This window comes from Phalacrocorax carbo, chromosome 31 (assembly GCF_963921805.1).
Source record: "Phalacrocorax carbo chromosome 31, bPhaCar2.1, whole genome shotgun sequence".
Classification (NCBI taxonomy): domain Eukaryota; kingdom Metazoa; phylum Chordata; class Aves; order Suliformes; family Phalacrocoracidae; genus Phalacrocorax; species Phalacrocorax carbo.
Window position 1 is genome coordinate 1 of NC_087543.1, and position 17,481 is coordinate 17,481.

Consider the following 17,481-nt stretch of genomic DNA (forward strand, 5'->3'; position numbering starts at 1 on the left):
GGTGGGGGGGATGCATTACCACGGCACCCCAGTGGGGTGGCGGGGCGGGGGGGGGCGCGACACACAGCTGGGTGCCACTGAGCACCCATGGGTGCCCCCGCAGTGGTCCGGGAGGGGGGCAGGATGCCCCCCCGCCCCCTCCCCCCCCGGATCATATATATATATATATATATATATATATATATATACAGAGACAATAAATAGAGGCGGGGGTCCTCAGGCGCGGGGGGGCGCGGGCAGGCAGCGGGGGGGGGGGCAGCGCCGGCGCGTGCCCGGGGGGGCACAGGCAGCGGAAGGAGCCGGGGGTGTTCAGGCAGCGGCCGGGCAGGCACAGGGGGGCCTGCGAGCACTCGTCGATGTCTGGGGGGGGGTCGTGGGGGGGTGTTATGGGTGTGGGGTGGGGGGGGGTATGGGGAGGGGGAGGGCTGGGGAAGGGGGTTTGGGGCTGGGGAGGGGGGCTGGGGAGGGGGTCTGGGGGCAGGGTAGGGGGTCGAGGTGCTGGGGAGGGGGTCTGGGGGCAGGGGAAGGGGTCAGGGTGCTGGGGAGGGGGTCTGGGGGCAGGGGAGGGGGTTTGGGTGCCCAGGAGGAAGCCTGTGGGCAAGGAGGGGGTCTGGGGGCAGGGTAGGGGGTCGAGGTGCTGGGGAGGGGGTCTGGGGGCAGGGGAAGGGGTCAGGGTGCCCAGGAGGGAGCCTGTGGGCAAGGGAGGGGGTCTGGGGGCAGGGTAGGGGGTCAGGGTGCTGGGGAGGGGGTCTGGGGGCAGGGTAGGGGGTCGAGGTGCTGGGGAGGGGGTCTGGGGGCAGGGGAAGGGGTCAGGGTGCTGGGGAGGGGGTCTGGGGGCAGGGGAGGGGGTTTGGGTGCCCAGGAGGAAGCCTGTGGGCAAGGAGGGGGTCTGGGGGCAGGGTAGGGGGTCGAGATGCTGGGGAGGGGGTCTGGCGGCAGGGGAAGGGGTCAGGGTGCCCAGGAGGGAGCCTGTGGGCAAGGAGGGGGTCTGGGGTCAGGGGAAGGGGTCAGGGTGCTGGGGGGGGGGTACGGGTGCAGGTGCGGGGTATCAGGGTGCGGGGGGGGGTCCGGATGCAGGTGCGGGGTATCAGGGTGGTGAGGGGGGGTCCGGGGGCGGGGTGGGGTGTCAGGGTGCTGGGGGGGGGTCCGGGGGCGGGGTCCGGGGGCGGGGGTCTCACCGACGCAGTCCAGCCGGGCGGGGTCCAGCCGATACCCCGCGTCGCAGTCGCAGGTGAAGCCGTCGGGCACCCGCACGCAGCGCCCGTGGTGGCACCCGCTGAGCACCCCGCACTCCTCCGCCCCCCCTGCGGCGGGGAGGGGGGCGTCAGGGCGGGGGGTCGCCCCCTTCACCCCCCCCCCGCGCCCCGAAAACTCACCGGCATCCTCCTCCTCCTCCTCCTCCTCCTCCTCCTCCTCCTCCTCCTCCTCCTCCTCCTCCTCCTCCTCCTCCTCCTCCTCGCTGAACCCCCCCGTCCCGTGGGGTTGGTAGGACCAGGGGGAGCCGGGGGGGGGGTCGGGGGGCTCGTAGCGGGGTCCCCGGGGTCGGTGGGCGAGGGGGCGCCGGGGGTCCTCGAAATCCTCGCCTTCATAGCGGGGGGGGGCGTAGAGAGCGTCCCCCCGGGGGTCGTAACCCCCCGCCAGCCCCCCGAAACCGTAAGGGTCGTAGTCGGAACGGAGAGCCGGGGGGGGCACGCGGGGCCCCCCGAAAACGTCGGGGCCGTAAGGGAGGCCGTAAGGGGGGGCGAAGTCGGGGGCGTATTCGTAGGAAGGGGGGGCGCGGGGGGGGGCCGTAGCTGGGGGGGCGCAGCACGTTGCAGAGGAACTCGAAGTCATCTGGGGGGGGGGTAAAAGGAGAAGGTGGTTTTGGGGGACCCCCCCCCGATGCAGGCTGCGGGGGGGATGGGGGTTCTCCATCACCTGGGACCCCCCCCCCTCCAATAACCAGGGGGGGCTACAAGGGAAAACTTCCCCCCCCCTCCTTGTGGGGCTGTAGGGATGCAAAGGGGGCCCGTTATTGGGGGGCTACAAGGGGTCCCCCCATCACTGAGGGGCTACAAGGGGCCCCCCCCATCATTGAGGGGCTGTGGGGATACAGGGGGGCCTCAATAATTGGGGGGGCTACGAGGGGTCCCCCCCATCATTGAGGGGCTACAAGGGACCCCCCCCATCATTGAGGGGCTGTGGGGATACAGGGGGGCCTCAATAATTGGGGGGCTACGAGGGGTCCCCCCCATCACTGAGGGGCTACAAGGGACCCCCCCCCATCATTGAGGGGCTGTGGGGATACAGGGGGGCCTCAATAATTGGGGGGGGCTACGAGGGGTCCCCCCCATCCTCACGCCCCCCATTCCCATGGGGTCAATGGGGCTGCAGGAGGGTCTCCCATCACAGAGCTGCTGGGCGGGGGGGGGGGGTCCCACACTGCAGGGAGGGGGATGCCACCCCGGCACCCACCAGTATGGGGGTGGGGGGGGTTCTGGGGTGCGGGGGGGGTCACCTGAGTGGCGGGCGGGGCAGAGGGCGCAGTCCATGCCCCAGGCCTGCCCGTACAGGCAGCAGCACTCGGTGTAGGTGACCTGCCTGTCCAGCCGGGGTCTGCCGCACACCAGGTCGACCCCCACCTCCTGCCAACACACCGCCTGCGCAGCATCTGTTTCGGGGGGGAGGGAGGGGGGCACAGTCAGGCCGGGTCCCACAGACACCCCCCCACCCCCCCCAAAGCCCACCCCGTGGGTGGCAGCCTCACCCCGGTGGGTGTCGTTGGCGACGCAGCGGCGCTGGGAGCCGTCCAGGACCAGGGGCGGGGGGCACGAGCAGTAGTAGGAGCCCACCGTGTTGACGCAGCGACCCCCCACGCAGGGCTCGGCATCCTCCGCCCCACACTCGTCGTTATCTGGGGGGCAGCGGTCAGGGGCAGGCAGGGGCAGGCAGGGGCAGGCAGGGGCTCAGGGGCAGGCAGGGGCAGGCAGGGGCAGGCAGGGGCTCAGGGGCAGGCAGGGGCTCAGGGGCTCAGGGGCAGGCAGGGGCTCAGGGGCAGGCAGGGGCAGGCAGGGGCAGGCAGGGGCAGGCAGGGGCTCAGGGGCAGGCAGGGGCAGGCAGGGGGTCAGGGGCAGGCAGGGGCTCAGGGGCAGGCAGGGGCAGGCAGGGACAGGCAGGGGCTCAGGGGCAGGCAGGGGCAGGCAGGGGCAGGCAGGGGCTCAGGGGCAGGCAGGCGCAGGCAGGGGCTCAGGGGCAGGCAGGGGCAGGCAGGGGCAGGCAGGGACAGGCAGGGACAGGCAGGGGCTCAGGGGCAGGCAGGCGCAGGCAGGGGCTCAGGGGCAGGCAGGGGCAGGCAGGGGCAGGCAGGGGCAGGCAGGGACAGGCAGGGGCTCAGGGGCAGGCAGGCGCAGGCAGGGGCAGGCAGAGGGTCAGGGGCAGGCAGGGGCTCAGGGGCAGGCAGGGGCAGGCAGGGGCAGGCAGGGGCAGGCAGGGGCTCAGGGGCAGGCAGGGGCTCAGGGGCAGGCAGGGGAAGGCAGGGGCTCAGGGGCAGGCAGGGGCTCAGGGGCAGGCAGGGGCAGGCAGGGGCAGGCAGGGACAGGCAGGGGCAGGCAGGGGCTCAGGGGCAGGCAGGGGCAGGCAGGGGCTCAGGGGCAGGCAGGGGCTCAGGGGCAGGCAGGGGCAGGCAGGGGCAGGCAGGGACAGGCAGGGGCAGGCAGGGGCTCAGGGGCAGGCAGGCGCAGGCAGGGGCTCAGGGGCAGGCAGGGGCAGGCAGGGGCAGGCAGGGGCAGGCAGGGACAGGCAGGGGCTCAGGGGCAGGCAGGCGCAGGCAGGGGCAGGCAGAGGGTCAGGGGCAGGCAGGGGCTCAGGGGCAGGCAGGGGCAGGCAGGGGCAGGCAGGGGCAGGCAGGGGCTCAGGGGCAGGCAGGGGCTCAGGGGCAGGCAGGGGCTCAGGGGCAGGCAGGGGCAGGCAGGGGCAGGCAGGGGCTCAGGGGCAGGCAGGGGCAGGCAGGGGCAGGCAGGGGCAGGCAGGGGCTCAGGGGCAGGCAGGGGCTCAGGGGCAGGCAGGGGCAGGCAGGGGCTCAGGGGCAGGCAGGGGCAGGCAGGGGCAGGCAGGGGCAGGCAGGGGCAGGCAGGGGCAGGCAGGGGCTCAGGGGCAGGCAGGGGCTCAGGGGCAGGCAGGGGAAGGCAGGGACAGGCAGGGGCTCAGGGGCAGGCAGGGGCAGGCAGGGACAGGCAGGGGCAAGCAGGGGCAGGCAGGGGCAGGCAGGGGCTCAGGGGCAGGCAGGGGCAGGCAGGGGCAGGCAGGGGCAGGCAGGGGCAGGCAGGGGCTCAGGGGCAGGCAGGGGCAGGCAGGGGCAGGCAGGGGCAGGCAGGGGCTCAGGGGCAGGCAGGGGCTCAGGGGCAGGCAGGGGCAGGCAGGGGCAGGCAGGGGCAGGCAGGGGCAGGCAGGGGCAGGCAGGGGCTCAGGGGCAGGCAGGGGCAGGCAGGGGCAGGCAGGGGCAGGCAGGGGCTCAGGGGCAGGCAGGGGCAGGCAGGGGCAGGCAGGGGCAGGCAGGGGCTCAGGGGCTCAGGGGCAGGCAGGGGCAGGCAGGGGCAGGCAGGGGCAGGCAGGGGCAGGCAGGGGCTCACCCACGCACTGCAGGTGCTCCTGCTCGTAGTAGTAGCCGCTGGGGCAGTAGCAGCTGAAGCCGGGGGCGGCGTTGAGGCAAACCCCCCCCCGGCAGAGCTGGGGCCCGAAGAGCTGGCACTCGTCCACGTCTGGGGGCACGGGGGGCGTCAGGGGGGCCCCGCGGGACGGGGGGCCCCGGGGGGACCCCGGCGGGCGCGGGGGGGCCGCGGCGGGCAGCACTCACCTGCCGGCGAGCCCTGGGGACCCTCGGCGGTGCGGCCCTGCCCGTGCGGGCAGATGGCGAGGTGGGCCTCTGGGGTGGGGGGCGTCAGCGACGGGGGTCCTGCCGGGGCCCCCCCGAACCCTGCCGGCGGCCCCCGACCCCCGCCGTGCACCCCAAGCCATCAAGGGGCACCCCAAACCCTGCCGGGGCACCCCGACCCCTGCCCATGCACCCCATACCCTGCCCATGCACCCCATACCCTGCCGGGGGCCCCCGACCCCCGCCGTGCACCCCAAGCCATCAAGGGGCACCACGACCCCCGCCGTGCACCCCATACCCTTAATGGGCACCCCAAACCCTGCTGGGGCACCCTGACCCCTGCCCATGCACCCCATACCCTGCCGGGGGCCCCCGACCCCCGCCGTGCACCCCAAACCCTCTCGGGGCACCCTGACCCCCACTGTGCACCCCAATCCCTGCCCGAGCACCCCAATCCCCACCCGAGCACCCCAATCCCCGCCCAAGCACCCCAATCCCTGCCCGTGCCCCCCAATCCCTGCCCAAGCACCCCAAACCCTGCCCGTGACCCCCAACCCTGCCCGAGCACCCCAAACCCTGCCCGTACCCCCCAACCCTGCCCTAGCCCCCAACCCTGCCCGTGCTCCCCAACCCTGCCCAAGCACCCCCAACCCTGCCCGAGCACCCCAATACCTGCCCGTGCCCCCCAACCCTGCCCGAGCACCCCAACCCTGCCCGTGCCCCCCAAACTCTCCCATGCACCCCCCAACCACGCCCGGGACCCCCCCCCCAGCGCACCCATACATAGGGCCGAACCCCCCGGAGGCGCGGGGGCCGCCCCGCGGAGGGGCCGGCTGGGTGCGGGGCGGGGGCGCGGGGGGGTCCCGTACCGGTGCCGGGGGTCGGGCAGGGCCGCGCGGGGCAGTGGGTGCCCCACGCCCAGCCCAGGCTGCAGCAGCAGCGCTCCCGGCTGACGTTGGGTGCCAGCACCCCGCAAGCCCTGCTGAAGCAGGCGGCGCCTTCGGGGGGGGCCCGCGGCGGGCTTTGGGGGGCCGGGGGGGTCACGCATCGCCCCGGCACGGGGTCGAACTCGTCGCGGGTGTCGGGGCAGAGGCAGAGGAAGGAGCCTTCCACGTTCTCGCACCGTTCGGCCCCGCAGACGCCCCGCAGCGTCTCGCACTCGTCCACATCTCCAAAAACGCATCGGGGGTTTCTGTTAATTTTTTCTCTTTTTTGGGGGGCGGGGGCGGGATTTTGGGGGTCCCCCCCCGCTATAATTAATTTAGCCTTCAACGGCATTTCAATCAAAGTGTACAATTTATTGAGTAGAGACAAGCAAGCAGCGCTGGATGCACGGGGGATCCTTCCGCCTAACGCGCATCCCGTCATACAAAATTACAGGGTTTATATTCAGTTACTTAATTAATAACAATTAGTAAAAACACGCCTAAGTTTACGCTCACTGGTCAGTGATGAGCATCCCACTTGCCGTTGGGCAGCCGTAGTTAAATTAGCCACGCTTGCCATGTAGATTAGCCCGCGTGCTCTTTACGGGTGTGGGGGGCAAGTCTTTTTGGTCACCCCCCTTTGCAGCAGGGTGCCTCCGCTGTTAGTCCCTGAAGGTCAACTGAATTGTATCTTTTTGAGGAGGACGCCCTCCCGACCGGCCCAAGCACCATCTCAGGCGCCAGCCCCCCCAGTTATCTGATCAATTTTGGGTCGCGCTTTTGTCTTCACCATCAACCCAAACCGCCAGTCAACACTGCAACCACTCAGACAGGTAACAAGTCAATTGTCCGGCCCTCGGTTACACCAGCACCAACAGACCGGTCAGATGCTAGAGGGTCACACTTCCCCGTGTGACTCTAGCATTGCTCCATATTGACACGAATCAGATGAGCACATTTTACACCCCCCGCCCCCCAGGACCCGCCCGCACCCACGCAGCCGTGGCCGTGGCGGGCGCTCTCGTAGCCGGGGTCGCAGACGCACTGGAAGGAGCCCGGCAGGTTGCGGCAGGCGGCGTGAGCCCCGCACAGCGTCCCGTTGGAGCACTCGTCCGCGTCTGTGGGGCACAAACGGGGGGGGGTTGGGGAGGGGGGGGTCCCCCGGGGGTGACACACACGCCCCCCGCCCCCCCCCGCAACACCCCAAATACCCGCAACACCCCGCCCCGGCGCGGGGCTCCGGGCTCTCTGCTCTGCTGTGCGATGGGGCAGTGGGGGGCTGCGCCCTCCCCCCCTCCCCCCGACCCACGGACACCCCGTGCCCCACGGACCCCCCGCGACCCATGGACGCCCCATGGACGCCCCGCGCCCCAAGGACCCCCCTGCGCCCCCCGGCCCCTCCGCGCCCCCTGGCTCCCTTGAGACCCTCGGCCCCCTGCCCCCCCGGCCCCTCTGCGCCCCCCGTCTCCCCTGTGCCCCCGGCGCCTTTGCACCCCCCGGCCCCTCCACGCCCCCCGGCGCCTTTGCACCCCCCGGCCCCTCTACGACCCTCGACCCCTGCACCCCCCGGCCCCTTTGTGCCCCCCGGCTCCCTTGAGACCCTCGGCCCCCTGCCCCCCCGCGCCCCCCTGCAACCTCCAGCCCCTCTGCGCCCCCCGGCCCCTCTGCGCACAGCGCAGGCGTGCAACCGCGCGCGTGCACCGTCGCGTGCAGGCGTGCAACCGCGCGCGTGCATCATGGCATGCCGACACGCCGCGGCGCGTGCTTGCACCCCCACACGCACTCAGCCTTCCGTGCGACCACACGCGTGTGCACACCCCGCCCCGCCCCCACCCGCTGAGACACCCCCCCCCCCCCACCCCCCTGCCCCAAAACCCCCCCATACCTGGGCCTGGCCCCTCGCGGGGGGGCACGGTGGGGAGGGGGGCCAGCAGCCCCTGCGTGGGTCGTGGCACCACAATGACCTCAGGGGCGGGGGGGCCTCTCGGGGACCGACGGTGGCCTCTCGGGGACCAGCGCCCCAATGGACTCTGCACCCCTAAACACAGCCGCTGTGACACTGGGGAGGGGCTCCCCGCTGTCCCACCCCCACCCCAAGTGGGGGCGTGCCCCCCCCCCCCAAAAACCACACAGCCCCCCCCGCCCTTTTTTTCCCCCTTTTTCGCTCTATTTTTTACCATAAACACGAAAATGCTGAGGCAGCACCAGCTCAGCACCACGTAGTAAGCGCTGCGGCCGAAAACGAGCCCGGCGATGAGGCCCAGATTCATCCTGCCGGGAACAAGGGGGGGGGGATTATTGGCGTGCAACCCCCCCCCCTTTTTCTAACCCACCCCCCCTAAAAAAACCAACCCTCTCACCCCACATATTTGTAGCCGACGAAGGCGATGAGGTCGATGGTGGTGAGGCTGGTGTTGACGGCGAGGAGGTAGAGGCTGAGGAGGATGGCCAGAACCTCCACGATGAGCCAGGCCAGCGCCGAGCTCGCCTGCAAGCCCAGGCTGTCGGGGGAGAACCTGGGGGGGGGCCGCGCCCCAAATTGGGTGGGGGGTGCCCCACAGCCTTGCCTGCACCCCCCACCCTTCGTTTTTAGGGTAGGGACCCGCCCCCCCCCGGCTGCCCCAGGGCGGGGAGAAGGGCCTGACCTGTTTTGGGTGCCCAGCACCAAGCAGGCGACGAGGATGTAGGTGATGAAGGCCATCGCTGCGGGGGGGGACACGGGGATGTCATTGGGGGGGGTCCCCCGGGGGGGAAATGGGGGGCTGGGGGGGGAAATGGGGGTCCCCCGGGAGGGAAATGGGGGGCTGGGGGGGCGGGACGTACTTGGGATGTAGAGATCGGGGGCGTTGACGTCGAAGCGGGGGGCGACGGGGGTGTCCTGCTGGTACCGCACCTGCCAGTCCTGGGGGGGGAGACACACTGTTAGGGACCCCCCCGCGCCCAATACCAGACCCCCAGCCCCCCCAGTACTGCACCCCAAAACCCCCAAACCGGCCCCCCACGCCCCAATACTGCCCCCCCGACCCGCAATACCAGCCCCCCTACTCCAGTAGGAGCCCCCCAGGCTCCCATAGCACACCCCAAACCCCCAATACCGGCCCCCCCGACCCCCAAATCCCCAAAACCGGCCCCCCAGACCCCCACCCTCCAACCCCATAGAAGACCCCCGACACCGGACCCCCCCCCCGCCCCCGATACCGGGGCCCCCCCTCACCTGATGCGCGAAGGGAAAGATGAGAAGCCCCAGTTTCCTCCCCACGTACGCGGTGTCCACGGCGAAATAATACTTCAGCCGCCCCACGGGGATGAACCGGTCGAGCTACAGGCGGCGGAGAGTTAAAGGGCCGTGAGGGGTCCCGGTAACCGGCCACGGAGCCCCCCCGTGTCGCGTCCCCCCCCCACTCACGTTACGGTCCATGATGTCGCGGCCCTGGCTGGCCAAGCTGCTCCCGTAGGCCATGGCCAGGCTGGACACCGGCTCGCCCAGGAAGGCCGCGGCCGGTGGGTCCCGGGAGGCGGCGGCGGCGGCCGGGGGAGCCCCGTAACCCCGGCCCGGTTGGGCCCCGCCGCCCCCCGCCGCGCTGGTATCACCGAAGAGAGGGTGTGGATCCGCCATACGAGGCGCCGTGGCCGGTAACCGGCGTTTGGGGGCTGCGGGGAGAGGAGGGGAGAGGAGGGGTGAGGGCGGGTGGGGGGGAGCGGCGGCGGGACCGGGGCCGGCACCGATCGCTACCCCCCGCGCCGCGCGCACGGTGCCGTGTCGCCCCGTCCGGCTCCATCTCCACGTCTCCTACTTCCGCTTCCGCGTCACGTGGCTCCCCGCAGCCGCCGCCACGATTGGCCAACTCGCCGGAAGTCGCTGGCGCGCCGCCCGAATGATTGGCAGGTGACCGGAAGCGAGGGGGCTGGAAAGGGGGAGGAGACGAGGCCGCTGTGCCCGGTCTTAAGATGGCGTCGCCTGCCCGGCCTGGTGTTGCCATGGCGACGGAGGAGGCCCGGGCGGGGCCTGGTGTCATGGCCACGGGGACCGCGGTGTCCCCAGAGCCGCGGTGTCACAGCCATGGGGCTGGCTGTGGTGGCCATGGTGTCCCCAGGGTGTCCCCAGGGCCATGGTGTCACAGCCATGGGGCTGGCTGTGGTGGCCATGGTGTCCCCAGGGTGTCCCCAGGGCCGTGGTGTCACAGCCATGGGGCTGGCTGTGGTGGCCATGGTGTCCCCAGGGTGTCCCCAGGGCCATGGTGTCACAGCCATGGGGCTGGTCACGGTGGCCATGGTGTCCCCAGGGTGTCCCCAGGGCCGTGGTGTCACAGCCATGGGCTGGTCACGGTGGCCATGGTGTCCCCAGGGTGTCCCCAGGGCCATGGAGTCACAGCCATGGGGCTGGCTGTGGTGGCCATGGTGTCCCCAGGGTGTCCCAGGGCCATGGTGTCACAGCCATGGGGCTGGCTGTGGTGGCCATAGTGTCCCCAGGGTGTCCCCAGGGCCATGGTGTCACAGCCATGGGGTTGGTCATGGTGCCCAGGGTGTGCCCAGGGTGTCCCCAGGGCCATGGTGTCACAACCATGGGCTGGTCATGGTGGCCATGGTGTCCCCAGGGTGTCCCCAGGGCCATGGTGTCACAGCCATGGGGCTGGCTGTGGTGGCCATGGTGTCCCCAGGGTGTCCCCAGGGGTGAACCCAGGGATGTCCCCGGGGTGTCCCCAGGGATGTCCCCAGGACCATGGGGCTGGTCGTGGTGGCCATGGTGTCCCCAGGGTGTCCCCAGGGCCATGGGGGTGTCTGTGGTGACTGGGGCATCCCCAGGGTGTCCCCATGGGTGTCCCCATGGCCAGGGTGTCACGGCCACGGGCCTGGCCATGGTGTCCCCATGACCACGAGGACCCCACGGTGTCCCCACAGCCACGGTGTCCCAGGGCAGGCCCTGGGGGGGGTCCCTGGTGTCCCCCTGTGTCATCGTCCCCGTCCCTGCACCCCACGGAGCCCCAGGGGGGCCAGGCGGGGTCTGCCACATCCCCATCGCCCCCCCGGCGGGACCCCCCGTGGGTGTCACCCTCGTGTGTCCCCCCATCTGTGCCCCCCCGTGGGTGTCACCCCCGTGCCCCCCCCCCCCCGCAGACGTCACCAGGGTGGCCACGGGAGGAACCCGCGGGTCCCGTGGGAGCGCGTGACGGTCCCGTGACTGATACGGGGGGGGACGGACAAACAGACACCCCATCTGTCCGTCCGTCCCTGGGGGGGGGCCCGCCTTGGCCTGGGACCTGCTGACCAGCCACCCCAGTTGCACCCCGGTACTGGGCACCCCACTAGGACCCCAATTTCACAGTTGTCCCCCAGTACCAGCCACCCCAGTTTCTCCCCAAGTTCCCAGTTACCCCCGTTACTGGTCACCCCAGTTGCCCCCTGTTACTGGTCACCCCAGTTGCACCCCCCCCGTTACTGGTCTCCCCAGTTGCCCCCCCGTTACTGGTCACCCCAGTTGCCCCCGTTACTGGTCTCCCCAGTTACCCCCCCGTTACTGGTTTCCCCAGTTACCCCCCGTTACTGGTCACCCCAGTTGCCCCCCATTTCCCGGCGGGGGCGGGGGCGCCGCCCTGCCCACCCCCCCTCCCGGTGCCGCCCCCCCGGGGCGGGTCCCGCTGCGCCCAGAGGCTGCGGTGAGGGGCGCGGGGGGGGCTGAGGGGCGCGGGGGGGGCTGAGGGGCGCGGTGGGGCTGAGGCTGCGGTGAGGGGCGCGGGGGGGGCTGAGGGGCGCGGGGGGGGCTGAGACCGCGGTGTGGGGCGCGGGGGGGGCTGAGGGTCGCGGAGGGGCGCTGAGGGGCGCGGTGTGGGGCGCGGGGGGGGCCATGGGGCGCGGTGCGGTGCTGGTGGCCGTCGCCTACGCGGGGCTGCTGCTCCTGGGCGCGCTGGGGCTGCGGGCGCTGGAGGGGAGCCCCGGGACCCCCCGAAACCCCGGGACCCCCAACGCCTCTGAGTGGGACCTCGCCACCGCCCTCCTCTTCGTCACCACCCTCCTCACCACCGTGGGTAAGGCCGGCCCCCCCCCCCTGCCCCGGGACCCCCCCGGGACCCCCCGGAGGTCTGGGACCCCCCCAGGACTCCCCTCTGCACCCCAAACCAACCCCCTGCACCCATGTACCCCAGGACCCCCTGCACCCCAGGACCCCCCTCTGCACCCGAGGACCCCCTGATCCCCAGAACCCCCATGGACCCCAGGACCCCCAGAACCCCCAAATCCCCAGGACCCCCTCTGCACCCCAGGACCCCCATGGACCCCCTCATCCCCAGAACCCCCCAAATCCCCAGGACCCCCAGGACCCCCCAAATCCCCAGGACCCCACCTCTGCACCCCAGGACCCACATGGACCCCCTGATCCCCAGAACCCCAAAATCCCCACAACCCCCACGAGTCCCCCTTCACCGCAGGACCCCCCAAATCCCCAGGACCCCCCCCGCACCCCAGGACCCACATGGACCCCCTGATCCCCAGGACCCCTCAAATCCCCAGGACCCCCAGGACCCCCTGATCCCCAGAACCCCCAAAATCCCCACGACCCCCACGAGTCCCCCTTCACCGCAGGACCCCCAAATCCCCAGGACCCCCAGGATCCCCTGATCCCCAGGACCCCCAAAATCCCTATGACCCCTACGAGTCCCCCTTCACCCCACAACCCCCAAATCCCCACGACCCCCCTCTGCACCCCAGGAACCCGAGGACCCCCTGATCCCCAGGACCCCCAGGACCCCCTTCTGCACCCCAGGACCCCCAGGACCCCCTGATCCCCAGGACCCCCACAATCCCCCTTCACCCCAGAACCCCCCAAATCCCCAGCACCCCCCCCGCACCCCATCCCTCCCCTTACACCCCATCCCCCCCCATTCACCCCAGAACGCCCCCAACCCCCAAGCCTAGCCTGGGCATTGGGGTCCAGCAGGTTGAAAGGTGTCACCCCACTTCAAACCACCCCCCCCCCACCCCCCGCCCCCCAGGGTACGGCTCGGTGGCCCCCCTCTCGGCGGGGGGCAGAGCCTTCTGCGCCGCCTACGCCGCGGTGGGCGTCCCCGCCACCATGCTGACGTTGACGGCGGCGGTGGGACGCTTGACGGGTCCTTTGGTCGACCGCCCCCGGTTGTACCTCCAGGCGCGTTGGGGTTACAGCCGGCGGGGGGCCGCCCGCGCCCACTGCCTGGCGACGGCGGGGCTGGTTTTGGGGGGGCTGGTGCTTCTCCCCGCCGCCGGCTTCTACCTCGCCGAAGGCGACTGGACCTACTTGGACGCCGTCTACTTTTGCGTCATCTCCCTTTGCACCATCGGCTTGGGGGACCTCGTCCCGGCCGAGCAACCGGGTCACCCGTTGAGGCAACTCTACCAAATCGCCGTAGCCGGTGAGCGGAGTTTTGGGGCGCCCCCGTCACCCCCACCCCCACAAACCCTTCCGACGGGGCGTCGAGGCTGACCCCTTGCCACCCGCCGCCCCCACCCCGCCGCCAGCGTACCTGCTCTTGGGCTTGGTGGGCGTCTTGCTGTTGGCTCAAGCCTTCCGGCGGTTGGCCGAGCTCCACGGCGTCGCCGGCGTGTCGCCGCCGGCTGCCGGCGCCGGAGAAGGCGCCGCGTTGTTGGAGGGGGCGAGGGACGGGCTGAAAGCGGTTCGGGGCCGGGGGGCGGTCAACGGGTAGGACCGAAGGTACCCCCCCGCCCCCCCCACTGATGGGGTGGGGGGGGGGCACCGCGAGGCACCGGGGGGCACTGGGGGGCACCGGGGGGCACCACAAGGCCCCATGATACACTGGGGGGCACTGGGGGACACTGGGGGGCACTGGGGGACACCGTGAGGCCCAACGAGGGCTCGCAAGACACTGGGGGTCACTGGGGGACGCCATGAGGCCCCACGAAGGCCTGCAAGACACTGGGGGGCACTGGGGGGACACTGGGGGGCACTGCAAGGCCCCACGAGACACTGGGGGGCACAGGGGGGCACTGGGGGACACCGCGAGGCCCCACGAGACACTGGGGGACACTGGGGGGCACTGGGGGGGCACTGGGGGGCACCGCGAGGCCCCACGAGGCCCCACGCGACACTGGGGGGCACCGGGGGGCACCATGGGGTGGGGCTGGGGGGGCATTAAAAGGGCGCCCAAAGCACGTTGGCGTCACCCAATGGTTGGCTTTTCTTTGGGGGGGGGGGGGGGAGGGAAGGACCCAGGGGTCCGGTTTCCGATGGCGACCACCCATTTTTGGGGGGGTGGGAGGGGCGTGGGGTGGTATTTGGGGGGGCCAGACTGAGGTGGGGGGCCCAATTCTATGATGGGGTGTCTCAGTGCTGGGGGGGGTGTCCCTAAACCCATGGGGGGGGTCTCAAGGCCATGGGGGGGGTCTCAAGGCCATGAGGGGCGTCCTAGTGCCAAGGCGGGTCCCAATCCCATGGGGGGGTCCGAAGGCCATGGGGGGGGTCCCCATCTTAAAGGGGGGGTCTCCAGTGCCAGGGCGGGTCGTAAACCCATCAGGGGGGTCCCTAATCCCATGGGGGGGGTCCCAGTGTTGAGGGGGGTCCCAAGCCCATGGGGGGGGGTCCCAGGGCTGGGGGGGGGGTCCCAGTCCCATTGGAGGGGGTCTAAATTCTAAGGGGGGGGTCCTAATCCCAAGGAGGGGGGGTCCTAGTCCCGACGGGGGGCACCAGTGCCGCATGAGACAACCCCACTGGGTCCAACACCCTTTGGGGGGGGGGTCGGTCCTGGGGGCACCCAAATACCCCCAAAAATGGAGGGGAGGGGCTAAAGACACCCCCCGCCCAGGCACCCTGATTTTATAGAAAACCTTTATTCTGTAAAAGTAGGTGGGGGGGGGTCCCCAAACCACGCCGCCCCCCCGGGGGTGGGGGGGATGCATTACCACGGCACCCCAGTGGGGTGGCGGGGCGGGGGGGGGGCGCGACACACAGCTGGGTGCCACTGAGCACCCATGGGTGCCCCCGCAGTGGTCCGGGAGGGGGGCAGGATGCCCCCCCGCCCCCTCCCCCCCCCCGGATCCTATATATATATATATATATATATATATACAGAGACAATAAATAGAGGCGGGGGTCCTCAGGCGCGGGGGGGCGCGGGCAGGCAGCGGGGGGGGGGCAGCGCCGGCGCGTGCCCGGGGGGGCACAGGCAGCGGAAGGAGCCGGGGGTGTTCAGGCAGCGGCCGGGCAGGCACAGGGGGGCCTGCGAGCACTCGTCGATGTCTGGGGGGGGGTCGTGGGGGGGTGTTATGGGTGTGGGGTGGGGGGGGGTATGGGGAGGGGGAGGGCTGGGGAAGGGGGTTTGGGGCTGGGGAGGGGGGCTGGGGAGGGGGTCTGGGGGCAGGGTAGGGGGTCGAGGTGCTGGGGAGGGGGTCTGGGGGCAGGGGAAGGGGTCAGGGTGCTGGGGAGGGGGTCTGGGGGCAGGGGAGGGGGTTTGGGTGCCCAGGAGGAAGCCTGTGGGCAAGGAGGGGGTCTGGGGGCAGGGTAGGGGGTCGAGGTGCTGGGGAGGGGGTCTGGGGGCAGGGGAAGGGGTCAGGGTGCCCAGGAGGGAGCCTGTGGGCAAGGGAGGGGGTCTGGGGTCAGGGGAAGGGGTCAGGGTGCTGGGGGGGGGGGTACGGGTGCAGGTGCGGGGTATCAGGGTGCAGGGGGGTCCGGGTGCAGGGTATCAGGGTGCGGGGTGGGGTGTCAGGGTGCTGGGGGGGGTCCGGGTGCAGGTGCGGGGTATCAGGGTGCGGGGGGAGTCCGGATGCAGGTGCGGGGTATCAGGGTGGTGAGGGGGGGTCCGGGTGCGGGGTATCAGGGTGCTGGGGGGGGGTCCGGGGGCGGGGTCCGGGGGCGGGGGTCTCACCGACGCAGTCCAGCCGGGCGGGGTCCAGCCGATACCCCGCGTCGCAGTCGCAGGTGAAGCCGTCGGGCACCCGCACGCAGCGCCCGTGGTGGCACCCGCTGAGCACCCCGCACTCCTCCGCCCCCCCTGCGGCGGGGAGGGGGCGTCAGGGCGGGGGGTCGCCCCCTTCACCCCCCCCCCGCGCCCCGAAAACTCACCGGCATCCTCCTCCTCCTCCCTCCTCCTCCTCCTCCTCCTCCTCCTCCTCCTCCTCCTCCTCCTCGCTGAACCCCCCCGTCCCGTGGGGTTGGTAGGACCAGGGGGAGCCGGGGGGGGGGGTCGGGGGGCTCGTAGCGGGGTCCCCGGGGTCGGTGGGCGAGGGGGCGCCGGGGGTCCTCGAAATCCTCGCCTTCATAGCGGGGGGGGGCGTAGAGAGCGTCCCCCCGGGGGTCGTAACCCCCCGCCAGCCCCCCGAAACCGTAAGGGTCGTAGTCGGAACGGAGAGCCGGGGGGGGCACGCGGGGCCCCCCGAAAACATCGGGGCCGTAAGGGAGGCCGTAAGGGGGGGCGAAGTCGGGGGCGTATTCGTAGGAAGGGGGGGCGCGGGGGGGGCCGTAGCTGGGGGGGCGCAGCACGTTGCAGAGGAACTCGAAGTCATCTGGGGGGGGGGGTAAAAGGAGAAGGTGGTTTTGGGGGACCCCCCCCCGATGCAGGCTGCGGGGGGGATGGGGGTTCTCCATCACCTGGGACCCCCCCCCTCCAATAACCAGGGGGGGCTACAAGGGAAAACTTCCCCCCCCCTCCTTGTGGGGCTGTAGGGATGCAAAGGGGGCCCGTTATTGGGGGGCTACAAGGGGTCCCCCCATCACTGAGGGGCTACAAGGGGCCCCCCCCATCATTGAGGGGCTGTGGGGATACAGGGGGGCCTCAATAATTGGGGGGGCTACGAGGGGTCCCCCCCATCATTGAGGGGCTACAAGGGACCCCCCCCATCATTGAGGGGCTGTGGGGATACAGGGGGGCCTCAATAATTGGGGGGGCTACGAGGGGTCCCCCCCATCATTGAGGGGCTACAAGGGGCCCCCCCATCATTGAGGGGCTGTGGGGATAAAGGGGGGTCTCAATAACTGGGGGGGGCTACGAGGGGTCCCCCCCATCCTCACGCCCCCCATTCCCATGGGGTCCATGGGGCTGCAGGAGGGTCTCCCATCACAGAGCTGCTGGGCGGGGGGGGGTCCCACACTGCAGGGAGGGGGATGCCACCCCGGCACCCACCAGTATGGGGGTGGGGGGGTTCTGGGGTGCGGGGGGGGTCACCTGAGTGGCGGGCGGGGCAGAGGGGCGCAGTCCATGCCCCAGGCCTGCCCGTACAGGCAGCAGCACTCGGTGTAGGTGACCTGCCTGTCCAGCCGGGGTCTGCCGCACACCAGGTCGACCCCCACCTCCTGCCAACACACCGCCTGCGCAGCATCTGTTTCGGGGGGGAGGGAGGGGGGGCACAGTCAGGGCCGGGTCCCACAGACACCCCCCCCACCCCCCCCAAAGCCCACCCCGTGGGTGGCAGCCTCACCCAGGTGGGTGTCGTTGGCGACGCAGCGGCGCTGGGAGCCGTCCAGGACCAGGGGCGGGGGGCACGAGCAGTAGTAGGAGCCCACCGTGTTGACGCAGCGACCCCCCACGCAGGGCTCGGCATCCTCCGCCCCACACTCGTCGTTATCTGGGGGGGCAGCGGTCAGGGGCAGGCAGGGGTCGGGGGGGCAGGCAGGGGGTCGGGGGGCAGGCAGGGGCTCAGGGGCAGGCAGGGGCAGGCAGGGGCAGGCAGGGGCTCAGGGGCAGGCAGGGGCAGGCAGGGGCAGGCAGGGGCAGGCAGGGGCTCAGG

At 71.7% G+C, this 17,481-nt stretch overlaps 2 protein-coding genes across 2 annotated transcripts in view; one reads left to right on the forward strand and one right to left on the reverse strand.

Annotated features, from left to right (window-relative positions):
* Nucleotides 1-151: 151 nt before the first annotated feature.
* The window catches only part of LTBP4 (latent transforming growth factor beta binding protein 4), a gene marked incomplete at its 5' end in the record, with an annotated part of 33,187 nt that continues 15,857 nt past the window's right edge, over nucleotides 152-17,481 (reverse strand). Inside the window, 25 exon segments of the mRNA XM_064437408.1 lie at nucleotides 152-360; nucleotides 1,179-1,304; nucleotides 1,377-1,765; nucleotides 1,767-1,833; nucleotides 2,498-2,650; nucleotides 2,747-2,893; nucleotides 4,608-4,736; nucleotides 4,832-4,900; nucleotides 5,719-6,018; nucleotides 6,768-7,031; nucleotides 7,661-7,712; nucleotides 7,953-8,046; nucleotides 8,136-8,291; nucleotides 8,421-8,478; nucleotides 8,599-8,677; nucleotides 8,990-9,094; nucleotides 9,182-9,426; nucleotides 9,527-9,680; nucleotides 13,269-13,518; nucleotides 14,923-14,998; nucleotides 15,624-15,749; nucleotides 15,817-16,260; nucleotides 16,920-16,941; nucleotides 16,943-17,073; nucleotides 17,173-17,319. Of these exon segments, the coding sequence (XP_064293478.1) occupies nucleotides 152-360; nucleotides 1,179-1,304; nucleotides 1,377-1,765; nucleotides 1,767-1,833; nucleotides 2,498-2,650; nucleotides 2,747-2,893; nucleotides 4,608-4,736; nucleotides 4,832-4,900; nucleotides 5,719-6,018; nucleotides 6,768-7,031; nucleotides 7,661-7,712; nucleotides 7,953-8,046; nucleotides 8,136-8,291; nucleotides 8,421-8,478; nucleotides 8,599-8,677; nucleotides 8,990-9,094; nucleotides 9,182-9,426; nucleotides 9,527-9,680; nucleotides 13,269-13,518; nucleotides 14,923-14,998; nucleotides 15,624-15,749; nucleotides 15,817-16,260; nucleotides 16,920-16,941; nucleotides 16,943-17,073; nucleotides 17,173-17,319 (3,992 nt within the window).
* Nucleotides 11,610-13,450, forward strand: LOC135310228 (potassium channel subfamily K member 6-like). The gene is made up of 3 exons (XM_064437407.1): nucleotides 11,610-11,798; nucleotides 12,762-13,157; nucleotides 13,264-13,450. Exons 1-3 carry the CDS (start codon nucleotides 11,618-11,620, stop codon nucleotides 13,446-13,448), a joined length of 762 nt encoding a protein of 253 aa, XP_064293477.1. The 5' UTR covers nucleotides 11,610-11,617; the 3' UTR covers nucleotides 13,449-13,450.

Coding starts and splice junctions, on each gene's coding strand:
- LOC135310228 (XM_064437407.1), top strand. CDS start 11,618: ATGGGGCGCGGTGCGGTGCTGGTGGCCGTCGCCTACGCGGGGCTGCTG. Junction 11,799..12,761: donor CACCCTCCTCACCACCGTGG/GTAAGGCCGGCC, acceptor CCCGCCCCCCAG/GGTACGGCTCGGTGGCCCCC. Junction 13,158..13,263: donor CTACCAAATCGCCGTAGCCG/GTGAGCGGAGTT, acceptor CCCCGCCGCCAG/CGTACCTGCTCTTGGGCTTG.